Source organism: Trichomonas vaginalis, chromosome V, assembly GCF_026262505.1.
Source record: "Trichomonas vaginalis G3 chromosome V, whole genome shotgun sequence".
Taxonomy (NCBI): Eukaryota; Parabasalia; order Trichomonadida; family Trichomonadidae; genus Trichomonas; species Trichomonas vaginalis.
Genome location: NC_067207.1, coordinates 6323647 through 6349396, shown reverse-complemented (window position 1 = coordinate 6349396; position 25750 = coordinate 6323647). Strand labels below are relative to the sequence as shown.

At 31.1% G+C, this 25750-nt stretch overlaps 10 protein-coding genes and 2 pseudogenes across 12 annotated transcripts, besides 2 other annotated features; 5 read left to right on the top strand and 7 right to left on the bottom strand.

Annotated features, from left to right (window-relative positions):
• Positions 1–126: 126 nt before the first annotated feature.
• Positions 127–4702, bottom strand: TVAGG3_0288330 (armadillo (ARM) repeat-containing protein family; the record flags this gene model as incomplete). Its single annotated transcript, XM_001578832.1, has 1 exon — positions 197–4642. The coding sequence occupies one exon, from the start codon at positions 4640–4642 to the stop codon at positions 197–199; it is 4446 nt and encodes a 1481-aa protein (XP_001578882.1).
• Positions 4703–5050: 348 nt separating this feature from the next.
• TVAGG3_0288320 (ATP binding) lies at positions 5051–6377 on the bottom strand (the record flags this gene model as incomplete). The annotated part of the gene is made up of 1 exon (XM_001578831.2): positions 5192–6268. The coding sequence occupies one exon, from the start codon at positions 6266–6268 to the stop codon at positions 5192–5194; it is 1077 nt and encodes a 358-aa protein (XP_001578881.1).
• Positions 6378–7052: 675 nt separating this feature from the next.
• TVAGG3_0288310 (NLI interacting factor-like phosphoprotein phosphatase) lies at positions 7053–8500 on the top strand (the record flags this gene model as incomplete). Its single annotated transcript, XM_001578830.2, has 2 exons — positions 7053–7463; positions 7540–8097. 2 exons carry the CDS (start codon positions 7053–7055, stop codon positions 8095–8097), a joined length of 969 nt encoding a protein of 322 aa, XP_001578880.1.
• A 453-nt stretch (positions 8501–8953) lies between these two features.
• Positions 8954–9418: a mobile genetic element.
• A 757-nt stretch (positions 9419–10175) lies between these two features.
• On the top strand, positions 10176–13642 carry TVAGG3_0288290 (annotated as a pseudogene). Its single transcript has one exon. A coding segment is annotated over exon 1 (3467 nt).
• A 101-nt stretch (positions 13643–13743) lies between these two features.
• Positions 13744–15276, top strand: TVAGG3_0288280 (annotated as a pseudogene). Its single transcript has one exon. A coding segment is annotated over exon 1 (1533 nt).
• A 710-nt stretch (positions 15277–15986) lies between these two features.
• Positions 15987–25750: part of a mobile genetic element that runs on past the window's edge.
• Positions 16340–16750, bottom strand: TVAGG3_0288270 (organellar and viral DNA polymerase type B; the record flags this gene model as incomplete). Its single annotated transcript, XM_051229070.1, has 1 exon — positions 16340–16750. The coding sequence occupies one exon, from the start codon at positions 16748–16750 to the stop codon at positions 16340–16342; it is 411 nt and encodes a 136-aa protein (XP_051098800.1).
• On the top strand, positions 17300–18028 carry TVAGG3_0288260 (Prim-pol domain family; the record flags this gene model as incomplete). Its single annotated transcript, XM_051229069.1, has 1 exon — positions 17300–18028. A coding segment is annotated over one exon (729 nt), but the record flags the coding sequence as incomplete, so codon positions are not given.
• Positions 19340–19699, top strand: TVAGG3_0288250 (uncharacterized protein; the record flags this gene model as incomplete). The annotated part of the gene is made up of 1 exon (XM_051229068.1): positions 19340–19699. One exon carries the CDS (start codon positions 19340–19342, stop codon positions 19697–19699), a length of 360 nt encoding a protein of 119 aa, XP_051098798.1.
• On the bottom strand, positions 20898–21746 carry TVAGG3_0288240 (phage tail repeat-like family; the record flags this gene model as incomplete). Its single annotated transcript, XM_051229067.1, has 1 exon — positions 20898–21746. A coding segment is annotated over one exon (849 nt), but the record flags the coding sequence as incomplete, so codon positions are not given.
• TVAGG3_0288230 (uncharacterized protein) lies at positions 21880–22475 on the bottom strand (the record flags this gene model as incomplete). Its single annotated transcript, XM_051229066.1, has 1 exon — positions 21880–22475. A coding segment is annotated over one exon (596 nt), but the record flags the coding sequence as incomplete, so codon positions are not given.
• TVAGG3_0288220 (uncharacterized protein) lies at positions 24072–24740 on the bottom strand (the record flags this gene model as incomplete). The annotated part of the gene is made up of 1 exon (XM_001283378.2): positions 24072–24740. The coding sequence occupies one exon, from the start codon at positions 24738–24740 to the stop codon at positions 24072–24074; it is 669 nt and encodes a 222-aa protein (XP_001283379.2).
• Positions 25083–25724, bottom strand: TVAGG3_0288210 (uncharacterized protein; the record flags this gene model as incomplete). The annotated part of the gene is made up of 1 exon (XM_051229065.1): positions 25083–25724. A coding segment is annotated over one exon (642 nt), but the record flags the coding sequence as incomplete, so codon positions are not given.

Below are 25750 nucleotides of genomic sequence, written 5' to 3'. Positions count from 1 at the left end.
TATTTTTTTATATAATGACACAAATTACCAAAGCATTTCAGGAGAGTTTTCCATGATCCAAGAAGATATAATTACACTTCCAAATCTATTTTTTTAATAATTTTTGATGAAAAATAATTTTTTTGATTAAATAAAAAAATAAAACAAAAGCATTTAATATAAAATTGTTGATTACATAAAACATATAAATAGAACTTTAATAGTTCTTAATAGCTATATCCGAATCTTCATCGGAATTTTCTTTTTCTTTTTTATCATTTTCTTCAATTTTTTGTGTCTCATCGTTAGTATTTTCTGGCGGTTGTTGAGTTTCTTCCTTCTTTTCTTCTTCTTCGGATTCTTCTTCCTCTTCTGGGATTTCTTCATCGATATTATGCTGAAGGATGATGTTTAAGCCCTGTGTCTTGTTTTCACAGGCCAAAGCTTCATTCAAAATAGAAGATGTAACTAATTCAGAAAATTCTTTCTTCTTTGATGGGAAACTAAGGATGCAAATGATATAAATAGCAGCAATATTCCTTCTCTGATATAATTTCTTGGAAATTACTGCTTCATAAAGCTCATCTTCGGTTAATTTCTCTCTAAGAGCTTTAACAAGGGCTGTTACAGTAAACATGTATCTGTACTTTGAAACGGCAATGCTTAAAGCCAATTTGGAGAACTCCTGATAAGAATTTATTTCGATTTTCTCTTCTTCGGGAATTTCTTCTTTATTTTCTGTAGTTTCTTCGTTAACTTCTTCGTTAACAGTTTGTTCTTCATTGATTTCGGCTTCTTTTGGCTTTTCTTCTTCATTTTCTGCAATTTTTTCTTCGGAATTTTCTTGATTTGGTTTTTGAGGAGAGTTTTGAGGGGATTCAGTTGATGTATCTTCTGTTTTAGATGGTGATTTGTCGGAATCATTCGATTTCGTTGGAGTTTGAGGTGATATCTCAGATTTATTTCCAGATTTATCGAAAAGAATCGACAATTCTTGCTTCGTATGCATGAGAATCCTTGGAATAGATACCAAAGTATGTGTTTCGCACTTCTGCATTGCTTCTTTTGCGAATTCGAACATAGAAGGTATCAAAGGATCGCAGAACGCTCCTGCTTCTTCGAATGCCTTTAATCTCTTGCATCCGATGTCTCTTTTGATCTTGGATCCGCCACTTGGAAGCAATTCTGTGAAAATTGGTTTTATTTTCTTCGTCAATTTCTTGATATGGTCCTTATTTGCATAAGACAACGTGCTTGCTCTGATGAAATTAACCAATACTTCACGAGAATAGCTTGGCGGAAGAATTTCCAATAATTTCAGATCATCTTCAGCGTTTTCTTCGAAAGGATTGACGGCAATCCTCAAGCAAGACAATCTGTGAGACTTTCCTATCCTATTTATCGACTGAACGAACTTAGAAACCTGATCATCAGATAATTTTGAAGCAGCAATGATGTTTGGAAGGAATTCGTCTGAAGAATTCTCATCAGAGAATGCATTGACGAACTTTTCAGCTGCATTCAGTGCTAATTCGTCTTGTTGTGGCTTGGATACTCCAACTCTCGGTTTATAAAGGAATCCGACGTTAGGAATATTGGGAGGAACATCAAAGTTGACATATGGAGAGTCAATCTGATGCTCAAACAACATGGACGATATGGCTAACATGGAAGAAGAAGCAAAAGGTGACTGGAAAAGTGACATAATTTCATCAAATTTTTCAACTATTGTTTCTTTGTCTTTCATGACGATTTGGCTGGATGGAACATCAGCGAATCGTTCTCTTTCACTACAGAGAATCGCATCGGCAGCAAATCTTTTCGCGCTATCGAGTAAACAAGCTTTAATTGCAAATTCTGTTGCATCATCGTAGTTAAGACCCAATAACTGGGAAATATCCTTTCGGAGAAGCTTCTCTGGTTCTGATGCATCTTTATTTCCAAGCAAAGTCAAGCATCCGAAGGCAATAAGATCAGAATCACTTCTGGCGTCCAATCTGACTAAAGAAGCCCATTCTGATGCCTTTATTGGCATGTTGTGCCTCAATGCATATGACATAAATGAGGCTGCAACACGTGGACGACTTGCAAATGGTAATAAAGAATTTTCAATAGTTGTAAAGTCTTCTTGTGTCACTTTTCTAGATGAGAACCACAAGAAGTTGACCAAAGAGACTAAAGAAGGCTTTTCTTCATGTGGGTATGGGTTGAATGAGCAATTAAATTCGCATGTCTCTCCTTTGAGAATGGCTTCTTGCGATTCATACCCCTTAAATTCGCCTTTAAATTCTTTTTGGACATTTAAAGTGACATCTAGCTTGAAATCGATATCCTTACGCTCTTTCTTCTGCTGCTGGATTACAAAACTGGCAGGATACTGATCTACAAGCTTACGATGCTGATAATCCAATTGGTCGTAACTCGGAACAACTATTCCTTGCATTTTTTCGATCTTTTTTCCGGAATAATCAGTTAATTTCCATTCATTAAATGGTAATTCTTTGATACACCGTGTGATGTAATTATGAGTTTTATCGTCTTTATCGTCGATTTGAATGAAAACAGGGGAAATAGGGGGCATTTCCTTAGGATTTTCACCCAAATACCATTGAAGAATATCCGGGGAAGTAAGGCAACTCTCTATTACATGGTTTGGAAGGTATTTGATAACGTCTTGTCGAGTTATACAGTTTAATGCGGCTTCTGTAATTTCTTTCGACCAATCGAACGGCAGCATTTGAAAAAAGAACTTAGTAACAAGTTCAATCATTCTCTTCTCTTTCTTTTTGTCGCCATTATCTTTAGAAGCTCTAAAAGTATGGTGCATAAAAACTGCAATCTTGCAAGCTTCGTCACAGAAAGCTGGAGCGATATCAATAGCTATGGAATACATTGTTTCTATGTCTTGGAAGTGATATTCACCGTATTCCATGCCTCTTACAAACAGTTGTAGAGAAGATAATAAAATACTTCCGAAAACAGTTTGTTTGAGGTTCTTATTGATGACCTTTACCAATTCTGGTATTGGTTCAGTGATGCATCTCCACTCTTTCGAGAATAAATTGTTAAGTTTTACGATATAATCTTGACCAATTACGGATAAAGCCTTTCCTACGACATACAGAGCCCTCTGTGCGAAAATCCAGGCAGTTTTGTCTGTAGGAAGGTTGTTAATAATGATCTCTACCGCTGAAGAATACGATGATGGAGTAACAATTCCAGATTCGATCAGTTCGTTGATGAAAGAAGGGTCACATTTGGATATAACCTGCAGAATCATCGTTCCACTTCCAATCCAATCGAGTTGTGTCAGCGGTAAGTTGATATTTAAATCTTGTACTGTCTTTTTGAGCTCAGGGATCAAAGAAGGATGCGGGTTATTGAGGAAATTAAGCAGTATTGAGACGATATCTATCTTAACTCCTGTAGTTTTGTAATCTATTGACTGTAAAAGGTGAAGAATTGAAATTTGCTCAACAAAGTATTGTGATAATGGTGTAAGAGCGTGGTTTAAGATGTTTTCTGTGCGCTGTGGTGATAATTTGTGGAGATCATTAAATGATATTGCGAGAAAATCGAGAATTGCTACGAAAATAAGGGGATCTCGTTGTGCGAGCTGGTCCTCTATGAACTTAAAGAGTCCTTTAGGTATCTTGCCGTCGCGAATGAAGTGAGAACAAAGTTTTATGATTGAAATTTTGATTGGTGTTGGAATACTCTCGTCAAAGATGAGTAAACTCTCGAGATGTGAGTTCGGAATGAAGGATACTGCAGAAAGAAGGTCAATTAACGCTGCTTTTTGAGCAATCGTTGCAGATCCCTCCCAAAGCTTTTGACAATGAGTTATTAATTGTCCCCATTGCTCTTTGTAGTCAAGTTCGGATAGTTTGTTGACTCTTTGTACTAATTGAGTTAAAATTTCGATTGCAGTGGAAATTTCTGATGAATTCTTGCTTTCAAAGGCTGTAATCAAACGCGGTGCTAATATAGATAAATCTACGTGCTTTGTTAACGGCCAGTATTGTAATGTTTGTTTAATAAATTCAAAATTTGCTTTTGCAAGAATTGTATTGTAAAGAGGGTCGGGTGACTTCTCACAGAGGAATGCTACTTCTTCTGCAAGCGGAGAATTCATTAAAACTGGTAAAATTGAAATTATATTTGAAATCGTCAAGGTTTCTCTCAACAAAGACCAAATATTAATTGATATTCCAACAAGTAGGTCCGGTTTTGATGAAAGCAACAGAGAATGAAGAATGCCGAGATATTCAAGACGATTATCGTGTTGAAGACAGCGCAAAGCATGAGTAAAGAAGGTAAATATAGCCGCGTGCGCTTCGGATTTGAGTTGGGACGCATCAATATTAGCAAAAGCATCAATAAGTACCTTAGGCAAAAATGATGTTACAAGTGAAGACCAATGGTTAAGAATATTCTGTGCATGTAAGCGTATTTTGAGATTTTCGTGAGATGTTAATGGGAGACAATTGTTTAAAAGAAGAGACAAGGTACCTTTTTTGTTTTTTGGATCAAAATCTGAAGTAGAAAGCGAATTCGATATATCTTCGAGTTTAGCCTCTGCTTCATCATATTTTCCGGCTGCTAGCAGTTTATTTAATGATTTAAAACTTTGATTTAAAACAAAATTAGTACCTAAATTCATCCTCGAAAAAGTGACTTTTTAGATTACGATGAATGTGGATAGAAAAATAATTTATAATAATATTTAGGACAGGATAAAAATATTTGAATAATTTTTTATTTTTAGGTATCGGGTATTTGTTTTTGATTCCGAAATAACAGAATAAAAAATTCAAATTTTGAGAAGATACGGATTAATTAATGGAAAATTTATTTGTAATCCTTATTCTTCAGATCATATCAACCACATTGAATAAACTACTTGTTTGAGCTCAACGAAGACACATCAATAGATATTCCTTCACCAATTGATTAAAACCATCATTTTGATTTAATATTTTAGTGAATTTGCTATTCTTTGGAAAATATAAGCAAAACAATGCAATTTCTTTCAAAAGTATATATAGGAGTTATATCGAAACTGATCAATTGCCTTGCATAAAGAAAGAATTAAGAAAATATTTCTAAGCATTAACTGGCTCATTTAAACTTATTAGAATTTGCAGCTAATTTGCTTAATTTCAAGAAAAAATAGAGTTTTTGTTCATAATAATAACTAACAAAGAATATTTTAATAAGATTTGAGTTCAAGGATAGATAAACCTGTTTCTTGGTATTCTTCTCTTGTAACTGACAGATCTTTAAATGTATCAACGCATGATAAAATTGAACCTCCAACCCAACTTGCGAATCTTCTATTTGGAGGAGAGTTTACATTCACTTTTAGTTGTGTTGAGTTATGAATAAGAATTCCTTTCTCAACACGATCAGTAAATCTTTGAATACAAGTATTTCCGCCTGATAACAATACATTATCAGCTAAAACATCAACTATATCTTGGTCTGATACCTTAAGAACATCTATAATTGCCTTAGGGACTCCTTGGCATTGTAATCCAAGAAGATTCGGGTCAAACATGACTTCTGTGCATTGATATCTTGGTCTTCCGATACATAACTGTATGCCATCATGTGTAAGGAAGATTTTTTCTTCATCATCTGATGGAGATGGATCTCCTCGAACAAATCCAATTTGTTCTTTGACTTCGCGTAGGATTTCTCTTTCTGTAGGTCCTGGGAGCACGATACCTTGCTGATTTAATAGTTTTTTAAGATACTCACTAACGTGTTTGCCACCGACATCAAGTCTAGAAACAAGATGAGTTAATGTAAAGCATTCGAATACTGGAATGATGTCAGTATTTGATTCACCGGAATCAACAACAATTCCAGATGTATAACCGGCATTGTATAATGCTAAGGAAGAGGCAAATGCTGGACAAAATGAAGGTACGTTATATTCTTCCATGAATATTTGTAGTGTTTGCTGTCTGTTTTCGAGTGAATTTAAAGCTGAATCTGCAACGAGGAATGGATGTTGCTCTGGTTGAATTTGAAGTTGTTCTGTAAAAAGCTCTTGCCAAATTCGTTTCATATTATCAAAGTTAGTAATGACTCTGTTTTCTATCGGAGATCTAAATGTAGGACCGAATTTTGAAATATATCGTTTATCATCAAAACCAGATTCAATGTCTTTCTTTAATTTCGGCCCAGTTGATGGAAATACAATTCCTGGCTCTGAATCACCGCCAAATCCTGCTTTTATAATGGATCCGCCACAATCAAGAACAATAGGAATTGCATCCATCAGAAAAAAAATGATTTAAATCTTTTGAATGTAATAAAAAAGATAGTTGGAGGCATTAACAATATCATCACTTTTGAAAATAATCTTTTTATTCTTAATGTTTTGAAACAAATCTTTGAATCATACCAAAATACATGGCCTACCCTGACCATGAGTTTAAAAATAATTAGTCTATAGAGTCATCTTATTTGAATAGACTATAATTTACAATTCATTAGATATTCACCCAAATAAAGGGTAAAGTCAAATATTAGATCTGAGTTGAGAGACATAATATGAAACAATCAATTGTAAGACATTATAATTTGTTATTCCCTAATGTGTTTGAATGATTCTAAAATATCAATGTTCAACTCATAATCTCCCGTATTATTACTATCAGATGAAGTCTATTCCTAATCGAGGATAATATGAGTCTTGTTAATGATGTTAGCGAAGGCTCTTTCTAGAGAGTTTTTATTACCTAAACTCAAAAACGAAACGCTCATAAAAGCTCTCTCTTTTGTCGCAAGTGTTTCAGCAAGAAAGCCCCCTTTTTCGCAAAAGCCAGTATGTTTATCGATGATATAGTCCCGCAAAAATAATTTCACTTTGAATTTTTAGAAAGTACAGTAAATTTTGAAATTTCATTAATATTAGTGCATGTGAATATTATTTTGTTTACCGATTTTATAAATTTCAGGAACGTACATATTGAGGGATATTTTTGAAAGGAACTTTTACTAAAAACGAACAATTTATAAGAAAGATTTTAGCAGAAAAAAAAAATAGATTTTGATGTCAGATGAGTAATGGAAATCTAACAGACGACGAAATAGATTCCAGCTCATCTAGCAGTGATGCTACAGAGAACTTGTGCTTGTCATTAAATAAAGTTCGTGACATCGAAATTGATCTTGTAAAAGTCCTTTTCGGCCGTGATAGGGCTGCAACGTATATCAAGATAACTAATGGCATTAGAGGTATTGATCCAGTCGATCCATACTATCAAGATTCAATAACTGGTAAAGTCACAGAAACTTTAACAGAATCAATCGAAACCTTGACATTTACTGGTCAGGATATTGATAATATTCCTCTTACTGTTGTTAGTATTGCTAACAGTGCTCCACCACAACCTACTTCTTGCTGCGATTTTTGTTGTGCAAAACAAAAAGTTTATCCAACGAGAAGTACCCCATATTCTAAGTACTCAGTATGTATATTTTTGTTTCATATTTCCTATTTGGAAATTTGAAAACATTTTTTGGAAAAAATTTACTAACACACAGATTGCTAATAAATCTATGGATTTACTACCACCGAAAGATCCAAAAGATCATAAAAAGATTACCCTTGTGCTCGATGTAGATGAAACCCTTATTCACAGCACTTTTGAGAACGATCCTCATCATGATTTTCATTTTTCAATGACAAACGATGACATCACATATGATATTTATGTTTCTGTCCGTCCTGGATTAAAGAAATTCTTGAAAACCCTGTCAAAACACTTCGAATTAGTTGCTTTTACAACAGCAAGGCAAAACTACTGCGATTACATACTTGACAGAATAGACCCTGATCATTTGATTAAATACAGGCTATATAGAGAATCATGCATCATATATAATGGCACATTTGTGAAAGATCTCTCATTATTAGGTCGAGACTTGAGAAAGGTCATTATTGTTGACAATTCACCATCTTGCTATATGCTCCAGCCTTATAATGGCCTCGCTATTCAAGATTTTAATGGAAATCCAGAAGATAACGAACTTCAGCATATAACAGACTTCCTTATAAAGAATGCTAAATGTGAAAATGTTTTAGAACTTTTCGCAGCATAGATTCTTTATATTTGTCTTCGATTTGCAAATTATATTTTTCATTATTTTATATTGATAAATTGTTTGGCTTTTTTTCCCTTAATATATTTGGTTTACAAACTAATTTTGAAACATGCAATAGGTAATTTGTTCTTCAAAATGAATATTGATAATAACTTATTATTGGATAAAACCTAGTATGCTTTGAAATGGTCACGCATTGAATTAATTATTCAAAAGAGGATATTTTATAAAAATTCTTCTGGATGAATTTTATAGAATTTATTGAAATTTTGAATACAAGACTAGCAGAATGACCACTATAAGTCCACGATAAATCTGGAATTGAGATGGAACTCAGGTTAAATTAGCTTGACTAGTAGTAGTATATGAAGGGTTGTGTGACTTTTTTTGTAAACGTAAGAATTCATACAATATCGAGCGATTTTGTATCATTTTTTTTAACATATGAAGTAAAAAATGTATGATTCTGACGGTTTTTTATTCTTACGTTTTTGAATAAATCAAGATTTAAAAAATTTTCAAAATTGTAAGACATTTACACTCAGCCCATACATAATGAAATAAACACATTTTAAAAAATTAACATTAATTTTAAAATAATTTATTTATTATCTTTTATAAAAGAAGCTATATATAGATGATGTCAGATATTCCGCGATTAATTAAACATTGTTTATTTATTATCTTTTATAAAAGAAGCTATATATAGATGATGTCAGATATTCCGCGATTAATTTTAAAATAATTTATTTATTATCTTTTATAAAAGAAGCTATATATAGATGATGTCAGATATTCCACGATTAATTAATTATTTTCATGAATGAAAAATAAACTTTAAAAATTCATGTCTTACATTTTTGAATAATTTATTTTTAATTCGTATGAAATGAGCGTCAAAACTAACGACGTTAAAAAATTAGGATTCACAAACGAGGAAATAAAGGATATATTAGATGAGATGTGTTATGAAGTTAGTAAATATTATTTAAGAAATTGTCAAAAATTTGCCGAGTTATTAAATGATTTAGATTATGATGGAAAAATGAATAAAGATGATGTTATAAATTTCTTATATCCCACATCTGAAGAAGAAAAACCTAAAGAACCTGATGTTTTCCCTGAATATTATGAAGAACGGATTAAAGATGATGATGAATACAATGAAATTGAAAGACTGAAAAAATAAGAGATGAAATAGATGAAAAAATTAAGGAATTAAGAGAAGTTGAAAAATATAATGAAAATGAAGTAGAGGGTTTAATGAATATCCCAGCTTCAGAATCAGAAGTTCAGAAATCTCATGAAGAAAGATATAAAAATTATGTCTCAGAATCAACACAAAATTTATTAGATGGTGAAATAGATGAAACACTTTCAGAAGAAGGTACTAAATTTATTCGTAAACATAAGTTACAATTTATTGATAATGGAGATTATCCATGTATATTACTTTCACCTCCTCTTGATTCTGAGAAATTCAAAAAAGCTCTTAAAAACGTGACATATGCAACTAATACGATTAAGAAAGAAGATCATGATATTTACACAAATTATTATTTAAATAAATGTACAGGTGTTGATAAAGTTTTTGATTTGTTAGATAAAATATCAAAAGAAACCATTGGAACATATAAAATTTTGTGTGATTGGTTTCATTATTGAAGATACCAATAATGTTTCATATGAAAGAACAGCACCGAAGGAAGACGAAGTTGAAAGGTCTATACCATTCGTTATTAAGAACATAAAAGATATGAAAACTTATAAACATTATATTTATTCATTTATTTCAGAAAAAATGGAAGCAACCCATAAAACATCATCTCATCATTTTATAGCTATTCATACATTCCTTTTCAAAGTTGTGAAATTAAATAAGACAGGAATTAGATTTAATGTATCAGGGTACGCATTCTTGAGTAAATTAAAATGTATTCGTCACGTCGCAGATGATAAAAATTTATGTGTTCTTAATTCATTTTATGGACTTTAGCCCTGGACTCTCTGAGTCTCGGACTTTAAAAAAATAAACTTTATTTTTATTTATTTTTTAATTATTTATTCTTACATAAATGAACAAAAACGGAACAGCTAAAATGAATGATAATCAAATAGAGCGAAGGTAGAAGGTTATTTAAACGCTTCTATAACATTCCTGATGGTGTTAATCCTAAAACTCGTAGAAGTTATTTAAATGAAGCCATAGATGCATATGAAGGTTTGACATTTCATCAGAAAGTGAGAGATTAGCGAGAATGTTAAATGTTAATATTGATTTCTATTATTGCGATCCTCAACCAGAAGATGTGGACATAAATAAGGTAGACTTTCCATTAGTGGAATCAATAATGATAGATCCAGAATTTGAAACAGTAAATATTTTATTAACACAGAGTCCATGTGGAAAACTTCACGCTGACAGAATTACAGACGTTGAAGCACTCACAGGATATAAAGTTTGCCCCTTTTGCAAAGAAGAAGTATTCTATCCGTGATGATCCAGAAAGGAAAAACCAAAGAAGATTTTTAAAGCATTGTGAGAAATGTAAAGAAAATAATGGAAGATTAATTCAAGACGTTCAGTTGCAAAAGACACAGCAACCATATGCACCACATATTACGAAACAGAAGATATATCAGTGGTTATTAGCTCACAATTTGCAGGAATATTATCAACCGACAAGATATTATATTACTTTTGACTTCGAAACATTAGAGACTAAAGAAGAATTACAACTTTCTGAGTGTGCAACTTTGAATGCTTACTTAAAACCATTCATGGTATCATCAACAGTTAAATTAAATGATAAAACATATACGAGGAATTTTTGCTTAACTTCGAGTGATTCTTTTATTTCTGATTGGATTGAGTTTTTATTTTCAACCTGTTCATTAGTTGCTAAATCAAATATTGAACGATATGAAGAATTATTGAAGTCGCAAACGGACCAAACGGCGAGGACTTTGTCCCATACATTAAATGAAAAACAGAAGGAAGCATTTAAAGAACTTCTAGATGAGGAATTCAATAAAGTGAATATCATAGGTTTTAATTCAGGAAAGTTTGATTTAAATTTAATTCTTCATGATTTAAACACTGCAAAATGGAAAATAAAATCAATGCTGGGTTCTTCTTCTCAATTTAAGCAAGTCATAGTAAAGAAAACAAACGTTCCATATGAATTGAGATTTATTGACATCAGAAATTATATAGCGGGTGGGACATTAGACCAATTCACTCAAGATTTCGGAAACAATAAATCACGTGTTAAATCCTTTTTCCCTTATCAATTCATCACATGGGAGAATTACGAAGAAGAATTATATAAAGTGGAACCATTCACTCAAGATTCATTTTATTCAGCATTAACTCAAGAAACTATATCAGATAGTGATTATCAAATATATCTCAATGATGCTAAAAACTTTAAGAATAGATTAGAATATTTTATTCATTATTGCAATAAAGACGTTGAAATTATGATTGACCCAATTGATAAAATTATCGAAGAAACATTTGTTTATAAAATTGACATGCTTCATAATCTTTCTTTATCATCGAATGCTTCAATGATTCGTTACGCTTTAGCATATAAAGACTTTAATCCTAATGAAAAATATCCTGAGGAAAAGAAAGAATCAAGTTTTGAATTAACGAAAAAGTATTGGAAATATAAAATTGAATCATATAAGAAACAAGATGAAAAAGCAGAAAGGGATACTAAAAATAATGTTTCAATGGATGATTTTCAATACTATCACGATTTAATCCTTTCATCTAAATGCAAAATGTGTGGTAAAGCGTTTACATATGCAAATAAACCAACATTAGATAGAATCGATAATGAAAAACCACATACCAAAGAAAATTGTCAGTTAATGTGTTGTTATTGCAATGTCGTAAAATCAAATAAAGATGAAGATGTTCAACGTTTAAGAATCAATTTAAGAAATTATGCATTAAAAAATAATTTACCAATGACTTTAGATTCAGTTGAAGCTTATCACATTCTCCGTAATGGAATTACTGGTGGTTTATCAAATGTTCAACATAGAGTAAATCTTAAAGGAATCACGCACATTAATAAACTTTCATATAATCCAGAAACTAAAACTGTATCAAATGAGGACACCACCAACATTATGACTCATTTCGTTGGTGTTGATTTTAATTCATTATATCCTTCATCATTTTCATCTAATCCTCATGATTTCATTCAATATACTGACCATAAAATGTATATGCCGGGAAGATTGAATGGTGTTATCATTTGTGATACAGCAACAAAGAAAGCAAAAGCACTGGGAATTATTAGAAAGAAAAATACTTTATTCGTGGCTGAAGTAAAGGGTCACATTGATGAAAAATACATTAATGATTACATAAACTTTTTACCGATAATAAGAAACTTAGATATTATCACAGATGAAAAAACAATTGGCAGTTTTATGTATAATTACATGAAAAAACAATCTACCAGTTGACCAGAAACAGAGTAAATTAACTCAGTTAGCATCAACACACAACCAATATCAACCATTTTCTTCTTATTATCTTTGGTATCTAATAGACAAATTTCATTTTATCATCGATGATATTCAATCAATTTTAACATTTACTAAAAACACTTGTTTTAATGAATTTGCGAACGAATTTATGAATGAAAGACAAAAGGCTGAATTAGAAGGAAATAAAGGAAAAAGTTTATTTTGCAAGATTTCACTTAATGGATCATATGGTTACGATGCAATGAATACACAAAATTACCAAAGACTAAAATATGAATGCACAGAAGGCACGCGTTGCATGTATGTCAAATAAGTTTAAAAACATAAGAGAAATAGGTGAAGATACATATCAAATGATGCTCAAAGATAGATTTTATAGATGTGAAACATGTTTACAAGAGGCATTCTTCACTTTAGATAATGCTAAATACTGGTATTTGGTTTTCATTTATGATTTTATGTATAAATGCATGAATGTTAATCGTTTTCATTTCATTGAAGGTGATACTGATTCATCTTATTGGGCAATCGCTGGTGATCCAAATCTTCCTAACACTCAAGCATTTCAAGCAATTGTTACCGATAAACAATTTTATGATAAAAACATTTACAAATTCGCACCTTTTGATTTCTTTTGTTTTGATGAGAAATTTAAACCTAAATTAAAGAATAAAGCTGAAGAAAAAGCACATGAGAAGAAGTTATTGGGTTTAGCAATTGAGAAACAAGGCGATAACATGGTTGCTTTATGCCCTAAGTGTTATACATCATTCAACGGTTCAATTGATGGAAGTGATTTTAAAAAGATTGCACAAAAAATGAAAGGAGTTAGTTTACGACAAAATAAACAATTAACACCTAAAAATTATTTGGATATAATAAATGATAAAGTGATATTTGATGGTCAGAATATTAATTTACAACTTAAAAACGGTCAATGACTCGCTTAACAATCGGTAAGACTGCATTAACAGGAGCACACACTAAGGCTGTATGTTGTGAAAATGGATGTTGTATGCCATTTATTTAATGAAATGCCACAGAAGAGACAAAAGGAACCGTTGAATGATGGTTTTGATTCTTGATCAAAGGGGTGGGCACCCTTAAAACATTTATTTTATTTTTATATAAATGGATAACGTAGATTTAGAAAATTTAATTGATGATTTAGTACGTGATCAAAATTTTCTTAGTTATTATGATTTAAAAGCATATCTCCAAAAATATGATGAAAATATAACGGATGATGATATAGATTATTATTATTCATATTATGATAATGAATTTTGAAATATCATGATGAAATAATTTCTAAAATTAAAGATAAAATTAAAAATAATGAATATACAAAGGAAAAACTAAATCACAACTTAAACATTTGAAAGATTTCAAAAATGAAGTATTAACAGAAGAAGATATTGATGAATTATATAAATTATATAATCCTGAGCCACAAAAAACAAAGAAACAAAACGCCCAGGTCCTTCAGACCAAAAATGATGCACAAGCTTTAATTTATGATTCATTAGTTAAACCACATTCAGCCCAACTTTTAAATAAAGATCAACTTTTGGAATTCATCCTTCAACATAAACTCGAAGCAGGAAAGTATATCAAACCTTTATATACAACATATTTAAAACAAATGAATAGAATACATCCGGAATTAATGAAAGGTGGAATGAATTCCACAACATCATCATCCAAAATCAAAGCAGATAAAATTAAACCACTCACAACACCAAAACCTCCAGCAGTAGTACCTCCTCCAGCAGTAGTACCTCCTCCTTCAGTTAATCCTTCATCATTCACTTTATTATATCCATTTCAAACATTAAAGAAACAAAAAGATTTTAAAAAGGGTTTCAAGATATTAAATAAACCAACTGACCCAAAAATTCAACCGTTAAAGGAAAAATTTAGTCGCCCTTCATTTTCACCATATCCATATTCATACGAAATCGATCATTTAGAATATTCAAAAGGAAACGTTACTTATTTATTTGCCATTAACATTAACACAAGATATTTATATTGCATTCCGGTGAAAGGGAAAACAGAACAGGAAACAAGAAGAGCTATTCAATACTTACTAGATCATGAAAGAGTAGATAATATCAGGGGTGATAGTGATAAAGGATTTCAGGCAGCTATGGCTCATTATTTCCACAAATTAATTTTTACTTTTCATCCTCTCCATATACGTTTCATAATAAAATAGTTGATGCGGTAATGAGAACTCTTAGAGATGCGTTAGGGGTTAACGGTCAGATATACTGGGATGGAAATCATGACTCCATCATACAGCAGTTAGTATATTATTACAATAATACATGGCATAGAACAATAAACATGAAACCGGTGGAAATGAAAAATGATATATTTCAAAAGAATGGAAATATATTAGAAAGCAAATGGAAAGGTTGAATGATGTTAAACGTGAACAAATTAATTCGGGGCTCATGAATTTTAAACAAGGGGATAAAGTTTTGATTCATCTCGATTATGGAAAAACTGATAAATCAATGACAAAAAAGACGAAGATTTGACACAATAGCTGAATTTGTTAGATATATTAACGGCAATGCATTAGTTGAAGTTGACAATAAATTAATAGAAATTCCGATTTATTTTATTACTCCATTATATTTAAATAATATTTAATTTTTTTTATTTCGTAAGAAATGGGTGACAACGAAGCGGCCAAGAGTCCAGACGATGAATATAAAAAGAAACTAAACAGAATTAAATCAAAAATATGCTATTACAAAAAGAAGCCGCAATGTGGTGAGGTTGAAAACGATCAAGAGAGGAAAGAAATAATCGAAAAATTAAAAACTTACCGTTCAATCCTTAAACTGAGTGAAGCAAAAATAAAAGAATTTAATAGAATAAATAAATTGATTGGAAGAGATGAATTTAATAAAGATGAATTTTTAAACTCAATCCAAATTTAATTTTTATTCCTCTTTGACAACATCTCTCTTTCCATCATTACTGCATAACCACATTTTCTCGGTTTTAGTGGTTTGTTATTTTTAGCAAGTTCTCGCATCATTTTTATCGTTTCCTCCCTTGTTATGATTCGTGGTAAATTTTGAGCTTGCGGGGTATCCATTTATATAAAAATAAAATTTTGTTATCAGTTATTTTATCGTTAATGGTTTTTAGGTTATTCAATAATGAATTATTTTTGAATAACTGATAGGGTCACCAGGTCACCAGGTCACCAGGTAATTTAACTTCTCTGAAAAAATGTGACAACATGACATTTTGACAACAACATAGGAGGATGGCAGTTATGATTTCATCGTAATGAGTGTAAATGACCCAAAATATATTTTAGGGTAGAAGGGTAGATCTAACCTCATTTCTAACCGCTTGCGATTTTCATACGGAATCTCTTCTCTTGGTTTTCCGAGGGAAGCAATCATATGAGGAAATTCTTCTAAAAGTTCTTTTGTCTGTTGGTTTTCAAACCAATGATATACTTGCTTTGTAGAACGAAGAGCATTCATTATACTTTGCATTTGGTACATGTCATCTTTGACCGAACGAATGAGGCGAAGTTGTTTGTTATACTGTATGTACTCGTATTCTTCATTTATAGCTTCATGGACTATAACTGTTGTTGTGTTCTCTGATGTTGACATTACTGTTCTTACATACAAAATAAATAAAACTAACTTTATTTTCTGACTTTCACAAAAGACCAAAAATAAACGCTTTACATGTATTTTTCAGCAACTTTGTCAAATAATTTTATAGCTTTATCTATCTCATCTACTTCAAACGTTTCTTTACCTTTCGTGGGAGCACCATACATTTTCTCAAAAACTTCAAGCAGTTCTGTTTCAGCAGCTCTCATATCATTAACAAACACAACCTTGACTCTATTGACTGTACTGTCATATCTTTGAGTTATATTATATGTCCTTCCTATCTTATATCTTTTTGTGTTGAAGTCCTTCGGTTTCTGAACGATATAAACTAAGCCTTCACTGCAACGTTCCGTATCGAATGAACCATATGTTATGAAGTTATATCCAACAACTGGGTCTAACCATAACAAAACTATTGGTATAAGACTTTTGTCTATAAGATATGCTCTTGTTCCATGAAATGCTACTGATATCATAAGCTCAGGATTTCTTGTCAAAATTTTCTGAGTTGAAGCATTTCTAACCCAGTCGTTTGTTTTCTTTTCAGATGGAGATATAATGTCTGACAAAGAATATTTGTTGTATTTCTTTGAGTATCTTATGTTTAAATCACCTATTCTAACCACTTTGGTGTCATTGTCTATCTTTCTAACTGTTTCAAACTCAATGTTTGTCATTACTGTCTTTACATATGAGATAAAAAATAAAATTAGCGTTATTTTTCTAACTAATGAAATTCATTATTTTTGAATAACTGATAGGGTCACCAGGTCACCAGGTCACCAGGTAATTTAACTTTTCTGAAAAAATGTGACAACATGACATTTTGACAACAACATAGGTTCTTCAATAATGAATTATTTTTGAATAACTGATAGGGTCACCAGGTCACCAGGTCACCAGGTAATTTAACTTCTCTGAAAAAATGTGACAACATGACATTTTGACAACAACATAGGAAATATGATGTAGCCCAAAAATAAAGTTAGTTTTAAAATTATTTTTATTTTTTTATTCCTATATAAATGACGGCAACAAACAACAACAGTGACTATATCGTTTCTGATGAAAAAGTTATTGATTCATTAGTTGAGGAATTAGCTGAGGAATTAGTTGTGGCAACAAACAACAACAGTGACTATATCGTTTCTGATGAAAAAGTTATTGACTCATTAGTTGAGGAATTAGTTATGACAGAAACTAAAACCCTCAACGAAAGAATTGGTGAAAACAAGATTGATTTACATAACTACCTCAAACATGATGGAGGAAGAGGAAGGAAAACTGGTATGGCTTTATTAGTAAATAAAATTTCGAATTTAACGATTATAGATGTTGATATCAATAAATCATACGATGATGAACTTAAAGAAACAGTGAGAAAAGACATTCTATCAAAACTTTCGGATAAAGATGTTATCGTTAAAACCGCTTCAGGAGGTCTTCACATTTATTGCAACACTAATTTCTTCTATGCAGTTTCGAACAGAATGATTAAATGTTATTCCTGCAATGATTATGATATTGACATAATGACTTCTATTGATGATTCAAAACGTTCTTTAGTAGTTATGGCTGATTCAAGAGTTCGCAAGAATGCAACAGAACCAATCAATACATACTCATTCATTCGTGGAAGTTATGATTCAACATTAACCAGAACAGTGAATGATATATTAAATGATTTGAATATTAAGGTAAGAGTTGAACAGAAGAATGAAGAAATAAAGACTATCGTCAATGAAAACAAAGATGTAAACATTGACGATAAACTAGCTCAGAGCATAGTTGATGGCATCTGTGATTTTGAAGTACATAATGACGGTGGAAACATGAATTTAGAAAAAGAAATAACATTATTCACACTGTTTCAAGCTATTAATTCGTTACCTAATCATTTGATTAATGAAGCATACGATAACGTTTATAACTTCTGCAGTTTAACAGAAAATGCAAAAAGTAATTTTGAAAAAGCACGTGAAAGATATGCATATTTAATGACTTCTCCATTTGTTTTGGTGAAGATTCTAAAACTATATCAAAAGGAATATTATGATGAATATGTTTTGCCTTTATTACGTAAGCCAAAAATGACATTTGATATCAAACTTGATGACTCGTTTTTGATAACAGATATTAGACGCAAGGCTGAAAATCATCAGTATAAAAACAGTTCTGAAGTAATTGAGGATTTATCACGTGTAATCCGTTTTGTAGATTGTGGAAACAAATATTTCATTCAAAAGGACTACAACATCCACGACAAAATGAATCAAATATCATTCGTTCTTCAATCAAACATGAAAGAGTCACTGAAAATGATTAAATTATTTAAAGAAGAAGGTAAAACAATAACAGCATGGGATGTACTATTAAATCAATTGTCTTCATTAACCGTTAAGGGTGTTTGCTTTAAATCTGATTCCCCTGATGTTTTCTCAACGTTTCAGGGTTATAAATACAACATTCTTGAAAAGCCTGATTACTCAAAAATTGAGATGTTTATGAATTTCATTAAAGAAGTCATTTGTGATAATAATGATGAAGTGTATAAATACCTTCTCGGCTGGATTGCATCAATGATTCAACATCCTGGAATCAAGAATGAAACAGCAATTATTTTGAAAGGACTTCAGGGAACAGGTAAAAACAGATTCACTGACATTATTTCTGAACTTCTTGCCGGTTATTCATGCAAAAACATTACTGAAATAAGTGAGTTAACGGGTAATTTTAATTCAGTAGTTGAGAATAAAATGTTTCTTGTACTTAATGAACTCAAGAATGTAGGTGAAGATAGACTCGCAAACTTCAACGCTTTGAAATCAATTATAACGGATAATGAGATAAGAATTAATGAAAAGAATCAACCCAGAAGAACTGCTCAGAACGTTGCCAATTTCATTTTCGTAACTAATAACGTTTACCCTGTCAAAATTGAAGTTGGAGACAGAAGATATGTAGTTTTAAGAGTTAATGGTAAATTTAAGGGTCAATTTGATTACTTCAAGAATTTGATGAATTCATGCACTAAGGAATTTTATGATAATTTGCTGACGTATTTTATGCAATATGACCTTTCATCATTTAATGTACGAATCATTCCGATGACTGAAGCCAAACAAGATTTAATTGAATTATCAACAAATCCTTTAGATGTATGGATAAATACACATTATGATGAATTGTGTGTAGGTATGACGTGTAAAAATGCTCTATTCTGCAAACCATCAGACATGAAAGACAAGAATTTCCAAATGAGTATTAAGGATAAATGTGATAGGAAACAAAGAAAAATAGATGGTAAACAGACATGGTATTATGTTTTGAAAGAAGAAATGAAAGGATTATATAAACAGGTTGAACCAAACGATAATGATGATTCATTTACTGACGATGAAATACCTGTAAATGATGCTTTATAAAGTATGATTGGAATTTATTTTTGTCATCCTCCTATGTTGTTGTCAAAATGTCATGTTGTCACATTTTTTCAGAAAAGTTAAATTACCTGGTGACCTGGTGACCTGGTGACCCTATCAGTTATTCAAAAATAATTCATTATTGAAGAACCTATGTTGTTGTCAAAATGTCATGTTGTCACATTTTTTCAGAAAAGTTAAATTACCTGGTGACCTGGTGACCTGGTGACCCTATCAGTTATTCAAAAATAATTCATTATTGAAGAACCTATGTTGTTGTCAAAATGTCATGTTGTCACATTTTTTCAGAGAAGTTAAATTACCTGGTGACCTGGTGACCTGGTGACCCTATCAGTTCTTCAAAAATAATGAATTATTGAATAACCTAAAAACATTAATGAGGAAGGCATTCATGAAGCATTATTGAAGAACCTATGTTGTTGTCAAAATGTCATGTTGTCACATTTTTTCAGAGAAGTTAAATTACCTGGTGACCTGGTGACCTGGTGACCCTATCAGTTCTTCAAAAATAATGAATTATTGAATAACCTAAAAAATTAATGAGGAAGGCATTCATGAAGCATTATTGAAGAACCTATGTTGTTGTCAAAATGTCATGTTGTCACATTTTTTCAGAGAAGTTAAATTACCTGGTGACCTGGTGACCTGGTGACCCTATCAGTTCTTCAAAAATAATGAATTATTGAATAACCTAAAAACATTAATGAGGAAGGCATTCATGAAGCATTATTGAATAACCTAAAAACATTAATGAGGAAGGCATTCATGAAGCATTATTGAAGAACCTATGTTGTTGTCAAAATGTCATGTTGTCACATTTTTTCAGAGAAGTTAAATTACCTGGTGACCTGGTGACCCTATCAGTTCTTCAAAAATAATGAATAAATGCCATCCTCCTATGTTGTTGTCAAAATGTCATGTTGTCACATTTTTTCAGAGAAGTTAAATTACCTGGTGACCTGGTGACCTGGTGACCCTATCAGTTATTCAAAAATAATTCATTATTGAAGAACCTATGTTGTTGTCAAAATGTCATGTTGTCACATTTTTTCAGAAAAGTTAAATTACCTGGTAGCACATGGTAAAACGCTTGTGAAAAAAACAGGTGAAAAAAAGGTGAGATCTCACCTCTTCACCTAAAAATTATTTTTGGTGTAAATTTATGATAAAAATAAATGATTCATTGAACTCTATACCATGCGTAAACTGTCATGTAAGGTGGCATGTATTCTTTACTTTGTCCTGTTGTTTGTGTATATCCTGAAACGAAATGTGTATGGTTTCCTTCTCCCTGAGTGTCATCCCAGTAACAATTTATAGCAAACTTAACGTCATCTTTAACATCATATCCTTTACCTTTTGTCATTCCTGACCAATCCCAATATCTATGCTTATGCCAACCCGCTTGAGATGTGCTTAAATCTATGTAGTGACTGTGTGCAGGTAAATTTTCACCTGTAATCGTTTTACTTCCACCTGTTTCCTTTGAAGAGTTTGCACAATACAAAAACCTGTCTACAATCTGTTCCCATGCACCAACACCAAACATTGCTTGAGGACCTCTCGCATCCATAGACGTATAAATAGAACCTACTGGGTTCATTAAATCAAACATATGAGATAATATAGGATTGTCTCTTTTGAACTTAAAATATAGTGAAACTATTTCAGGTTTCTTCTGGTTTGTGTCGGAATATTTTTTATAATATAATCTTATGTTTTCAGGGTAGGTAAAATCTTGACTATAATATTTATTTTTGTCATCTATATAATAATATACTATTCTCGTTTTTTCTATTGCATTATATCTTTTATATCTATAATAATCTAAATATAATGTTAACTTTTGTTCATCTACATGTGGTGTTCTGACATCATCTCCATAGTCATAATAATATGGTACTGGAGCTGTGCGAGGCAATGTCATATCTGTCATTTCATAAACTCTTAAATATTTCTTTTGTTCGTCTCCATATAAGTTCAAGTAACAGTTGTTGTCTAATGGAACTTTAACTTGTGTACCATTATTCTTTATATAGCTTACATACATTTCATTGTTATTTTTCGGAATGAGTTTATACCGTATACCATTTCTTAAGGACTGTACCAATTGCCATCTAAAATATTTATTTTCTTCATTGACAGAAAAGTCACCAACAATAGTTTCAATATTTTTAGTTGTTCCTATCAAACTTTGGTATATTTCATCCACATATTCCTTATTTGCCTTCTTCTCTAACTCACTGTTGACATATTCCTTATCTGCTTTAAGGTCTAAACATCCTGAAACCCATCCTGTATCAGCTTTACTTTTTAAAATCTTTGATGTCCATTCATGATACCATTCAACCCTTTCTTTAATTTCATTATCTTTTTCATTAGCATATTCCTTATCTGCCTTGTTCACTAACGCACTAGCCACATATTCCTTATCTGCTTTCTTCATTAACTCACTAACCACATATTCCTTATCTGCTTTCTTCATTAACTCACTAGCCACATATTCCTTATCTGCTTTCTTCATTAACTCACTAGCCACATATTCCTTATCTGCTTTCTTCATTAACTCACTAGCCACATATTCCTTATCTGCTTTCTTCATTAACTCACTAGCCACATATTCCTTATCTGCTTTCTTCATTAACTCACTAGCCACATATTCCTTATCTGCTTTCTTCATTAACTCACTAGCCACATATTCCTTATCTGCTTTCTTCATTAACTCACTAGCCACATATTCCTTATCTGCTTTCTTCATTATGTCATTTAGGAAACCTTTTATGAATTCCTCATTTAAATTAAATCTTCCAATCTTCAAAACTTTAGGAAATGCATTTAATGCGTAATATCTTTGTTCTTCTGGTGGAATTGATGTTATATCATCCGTTATTCCTTTAATTTTTGAATTCATAAATAAAATTTCTTTTATATTTGATATCACTGCACCACCTTTGCAAACGAATTAGAAATGTTCATTTTTCAATACTATCTCCAAATCTCCATATTTCAACCTTTGCGTTTGTTCTGCCGTCTTTGAATTATATGCATATATGGCGTATGTAATGGTCTGAGGGACCTGGGTGCTTTGTGCCTTATTTTGTTGTGGTTGCTGTTGTTTAATCATTTATTACGATTTAAAAATAAATATTTAATCTGTTATCTCATCAGCTATTTTTTCTATTTGAAATTGCCATAATATTTCATTCATAAATTCTAAATCACAATCAAATAGGTCAGTTATTCTAAATTTAATATTTGATAAATCTTTTGAATGAAGAATAAATGAATTCCCGGATAATTGAAACGGATATGATAAAGAAAATGTGTTTAAGTTGATGGATAAAATGTTTTGTATTGATGGGTAAGAGTTAGGGTCTAATGTTTGATGTGAAAATCTCATTGGGGTATTAACTTTATCACATTTGATTAAAATGAAATTGGAACCAGTGTCAGAATACAAAACATCCCCAACATCTTTTTCAAAATTTAATATCCCCAACAATGAACGAAGATGAGGAGTACAAAATTTAATTTTCAGCGGAAATTTAATAAGGTTATTTATTTCATCAAGTTCAAAAAGTTTATCGGGTTTTGATTTAAAATTTTCTTCATACCATACGATAAATGATTCATTTAAATAACTTAAAATCGTGTTAATATCCCATTTCGCTATTACATTATTTATATACATATCATACGTTTTTTCATGGTCATCTTTAATAAATGATATATAATCTGAAGGGTCTAAAAGAATGGGATTAAATTTACCACTCACAGAAACGAGAGTAACATTATAAATTCCACTAACTGTTAAATTTAATTCACAGTTATTATTTGAAATAATATTGATAATTGACATTTTTATTACAATTAAAAATATGGTAAAGCGTTATTTTCCAGTGATAAATAAAACTAGAATAAGATTACCTCAAGAATTCATAAATTCAACGAATAAGAAATTCATTCATGTTATAAATTTTAGTGTTTTCAGAAAATACGAGTCAATGTCATATTCATCATCAGGTTATATTTCACTTCATTCAAATTTAGTTCAATCAAACCCATATAATGACCATTTCATAAGATTTTCAGATGGTATTAAAAATGTAATTGATAGATTAAAATATGAACAGATTGACAATATCGAATTTTTGGAATTTTGGTTTAAATATCCTGATGGAAAAAAGATTGAAGTTAAAGATAAAGCTGATACTATAACAAAAACAATTACAATGACTGATCCAGATAGTGGGAAACAAAAAGAAATAAAACAAACGATAGAAACTGGTGAAAGGTCAATTATTATTGATTATGATTCAAAGGATTATTATTCGATAATGTTAATGCTTGAATATTAAATAGCCTTAACAAAGAATTTTTCAAGTGATATTTTATATTCATCAACTATTTTATTATAAATATTATTATATGTTAAATGAAGTTCAGTTGTTGTTCCATTCTTTGATATCTTAATTGTGCTAATATCCTTTATAGGATTTATTTTTGCAACTGTTCCACAGCATGAAACCTCATCATCTATGAAAAATTGAATCTTAACGTCTGAATCTTGAACATCACAAAGAATGGCGATAATGTGAATTAATGATTCATAAGGTAAAATAATTAAACCGGATTGGTCAATTAAATTTATTATTGAATCATAATTATTAATTATTATATCACGGTAAATTTTCATTAATTCAGAATTAATGTCTATTTTATATGGGTTCTCGATGTTTGATGAAAGAGGTGGGGGGTATGTTGGATAAGTGGGAATTTCAACAGGTTCTTTACCAGGTTCAGATAAAATGATTGGGTCTTCATCTTCTTTATTTTGTTCCTCCTCTTTCTTTGGTAAGTCACGAGTTAATAAATTTGGTTGAGTTGCTGACCTTGTTAATTCAGGACTAACATTAACTTTAACATTTTGAATAATTCGTGATTTATCATCATTTACGTTATAACCAACCGTAATCTCTGCTTTTGCGTTTGTGTTCTTTTGACTTGTGAAACGTCTTCTCATTTATAATTGAATAAAAAAAAGAAAAATATATTTAAAGTTTTATTTAGTTGTTACGGTAATATCCCAAGGTTCATCCTTGTTTGCTTATACTTTCTTTGTAACTGCACCAATTATGTTATTGATAATGATTTGAGTTTCTCCCAGTCTTATTTTATCATTTACAATATCTTTAATCATTTCATTACATGCATTCTTAAAACCATCTGATTTTTCTAATTTACGTCTATCACTTTCTTTAATTAAATCAAAGTTATAACCTTGTTGAGAATAAAGTGGTTTCTTTATCAATTCCTTGAACGCTTCTGAAAGTGAAGATGAAGAAATTCTTGCCACTTGAATTGGTTTAAATTCTGCTTTCATTGCTTCTTTCTGTTCATTGAACACTGGATCGAATAAAGCAACTTTAAAGAATTTCTTAGCTGAAATTTCGGGTCTAATATTTGCATATTGACCATCAAACTGATTAACATATCGTGGTAATCCATCCGGTCCCTCTTCAATAGCATTTAATTCGTCATTGAAATAAGAATATGGATTATGACGGTATGAATTAATTGGACCATTTTCACCTTCTCCAATGTATTGTTTAACAGCTTTTCCATTTTCATCAAATTGCATAGGATAATGTTCATTATATGCTTTACGTTTAGGATAATCAGATACAGTTAATTTATAACCATTTATGACTTTAATATTACCTTGACCATCAGTAACGAAAACTTCATTTATACCATCGGGTTTTCCATTTGGACCCGTAATGTCTGCTTCGTGTGCTTCCCAATTTGGGCCATGACGTTTGGCATATGCTTGAGCTTCTGGTAATGTTAAAACGTTTCTCATTTGTTTAACATCTTTTTGAAGACCAGCAACAATATGAACTAATTCTTTCATTCCATCAGGAACTTTCATAGTTCTATTATATGCACCCTTTTTGTTTGTTCCTTGTTTTAATGGAACCTGTAGAAGATTTGCTATTTCTGTCATGTTTAATTATAAATAAAAAATAAAAA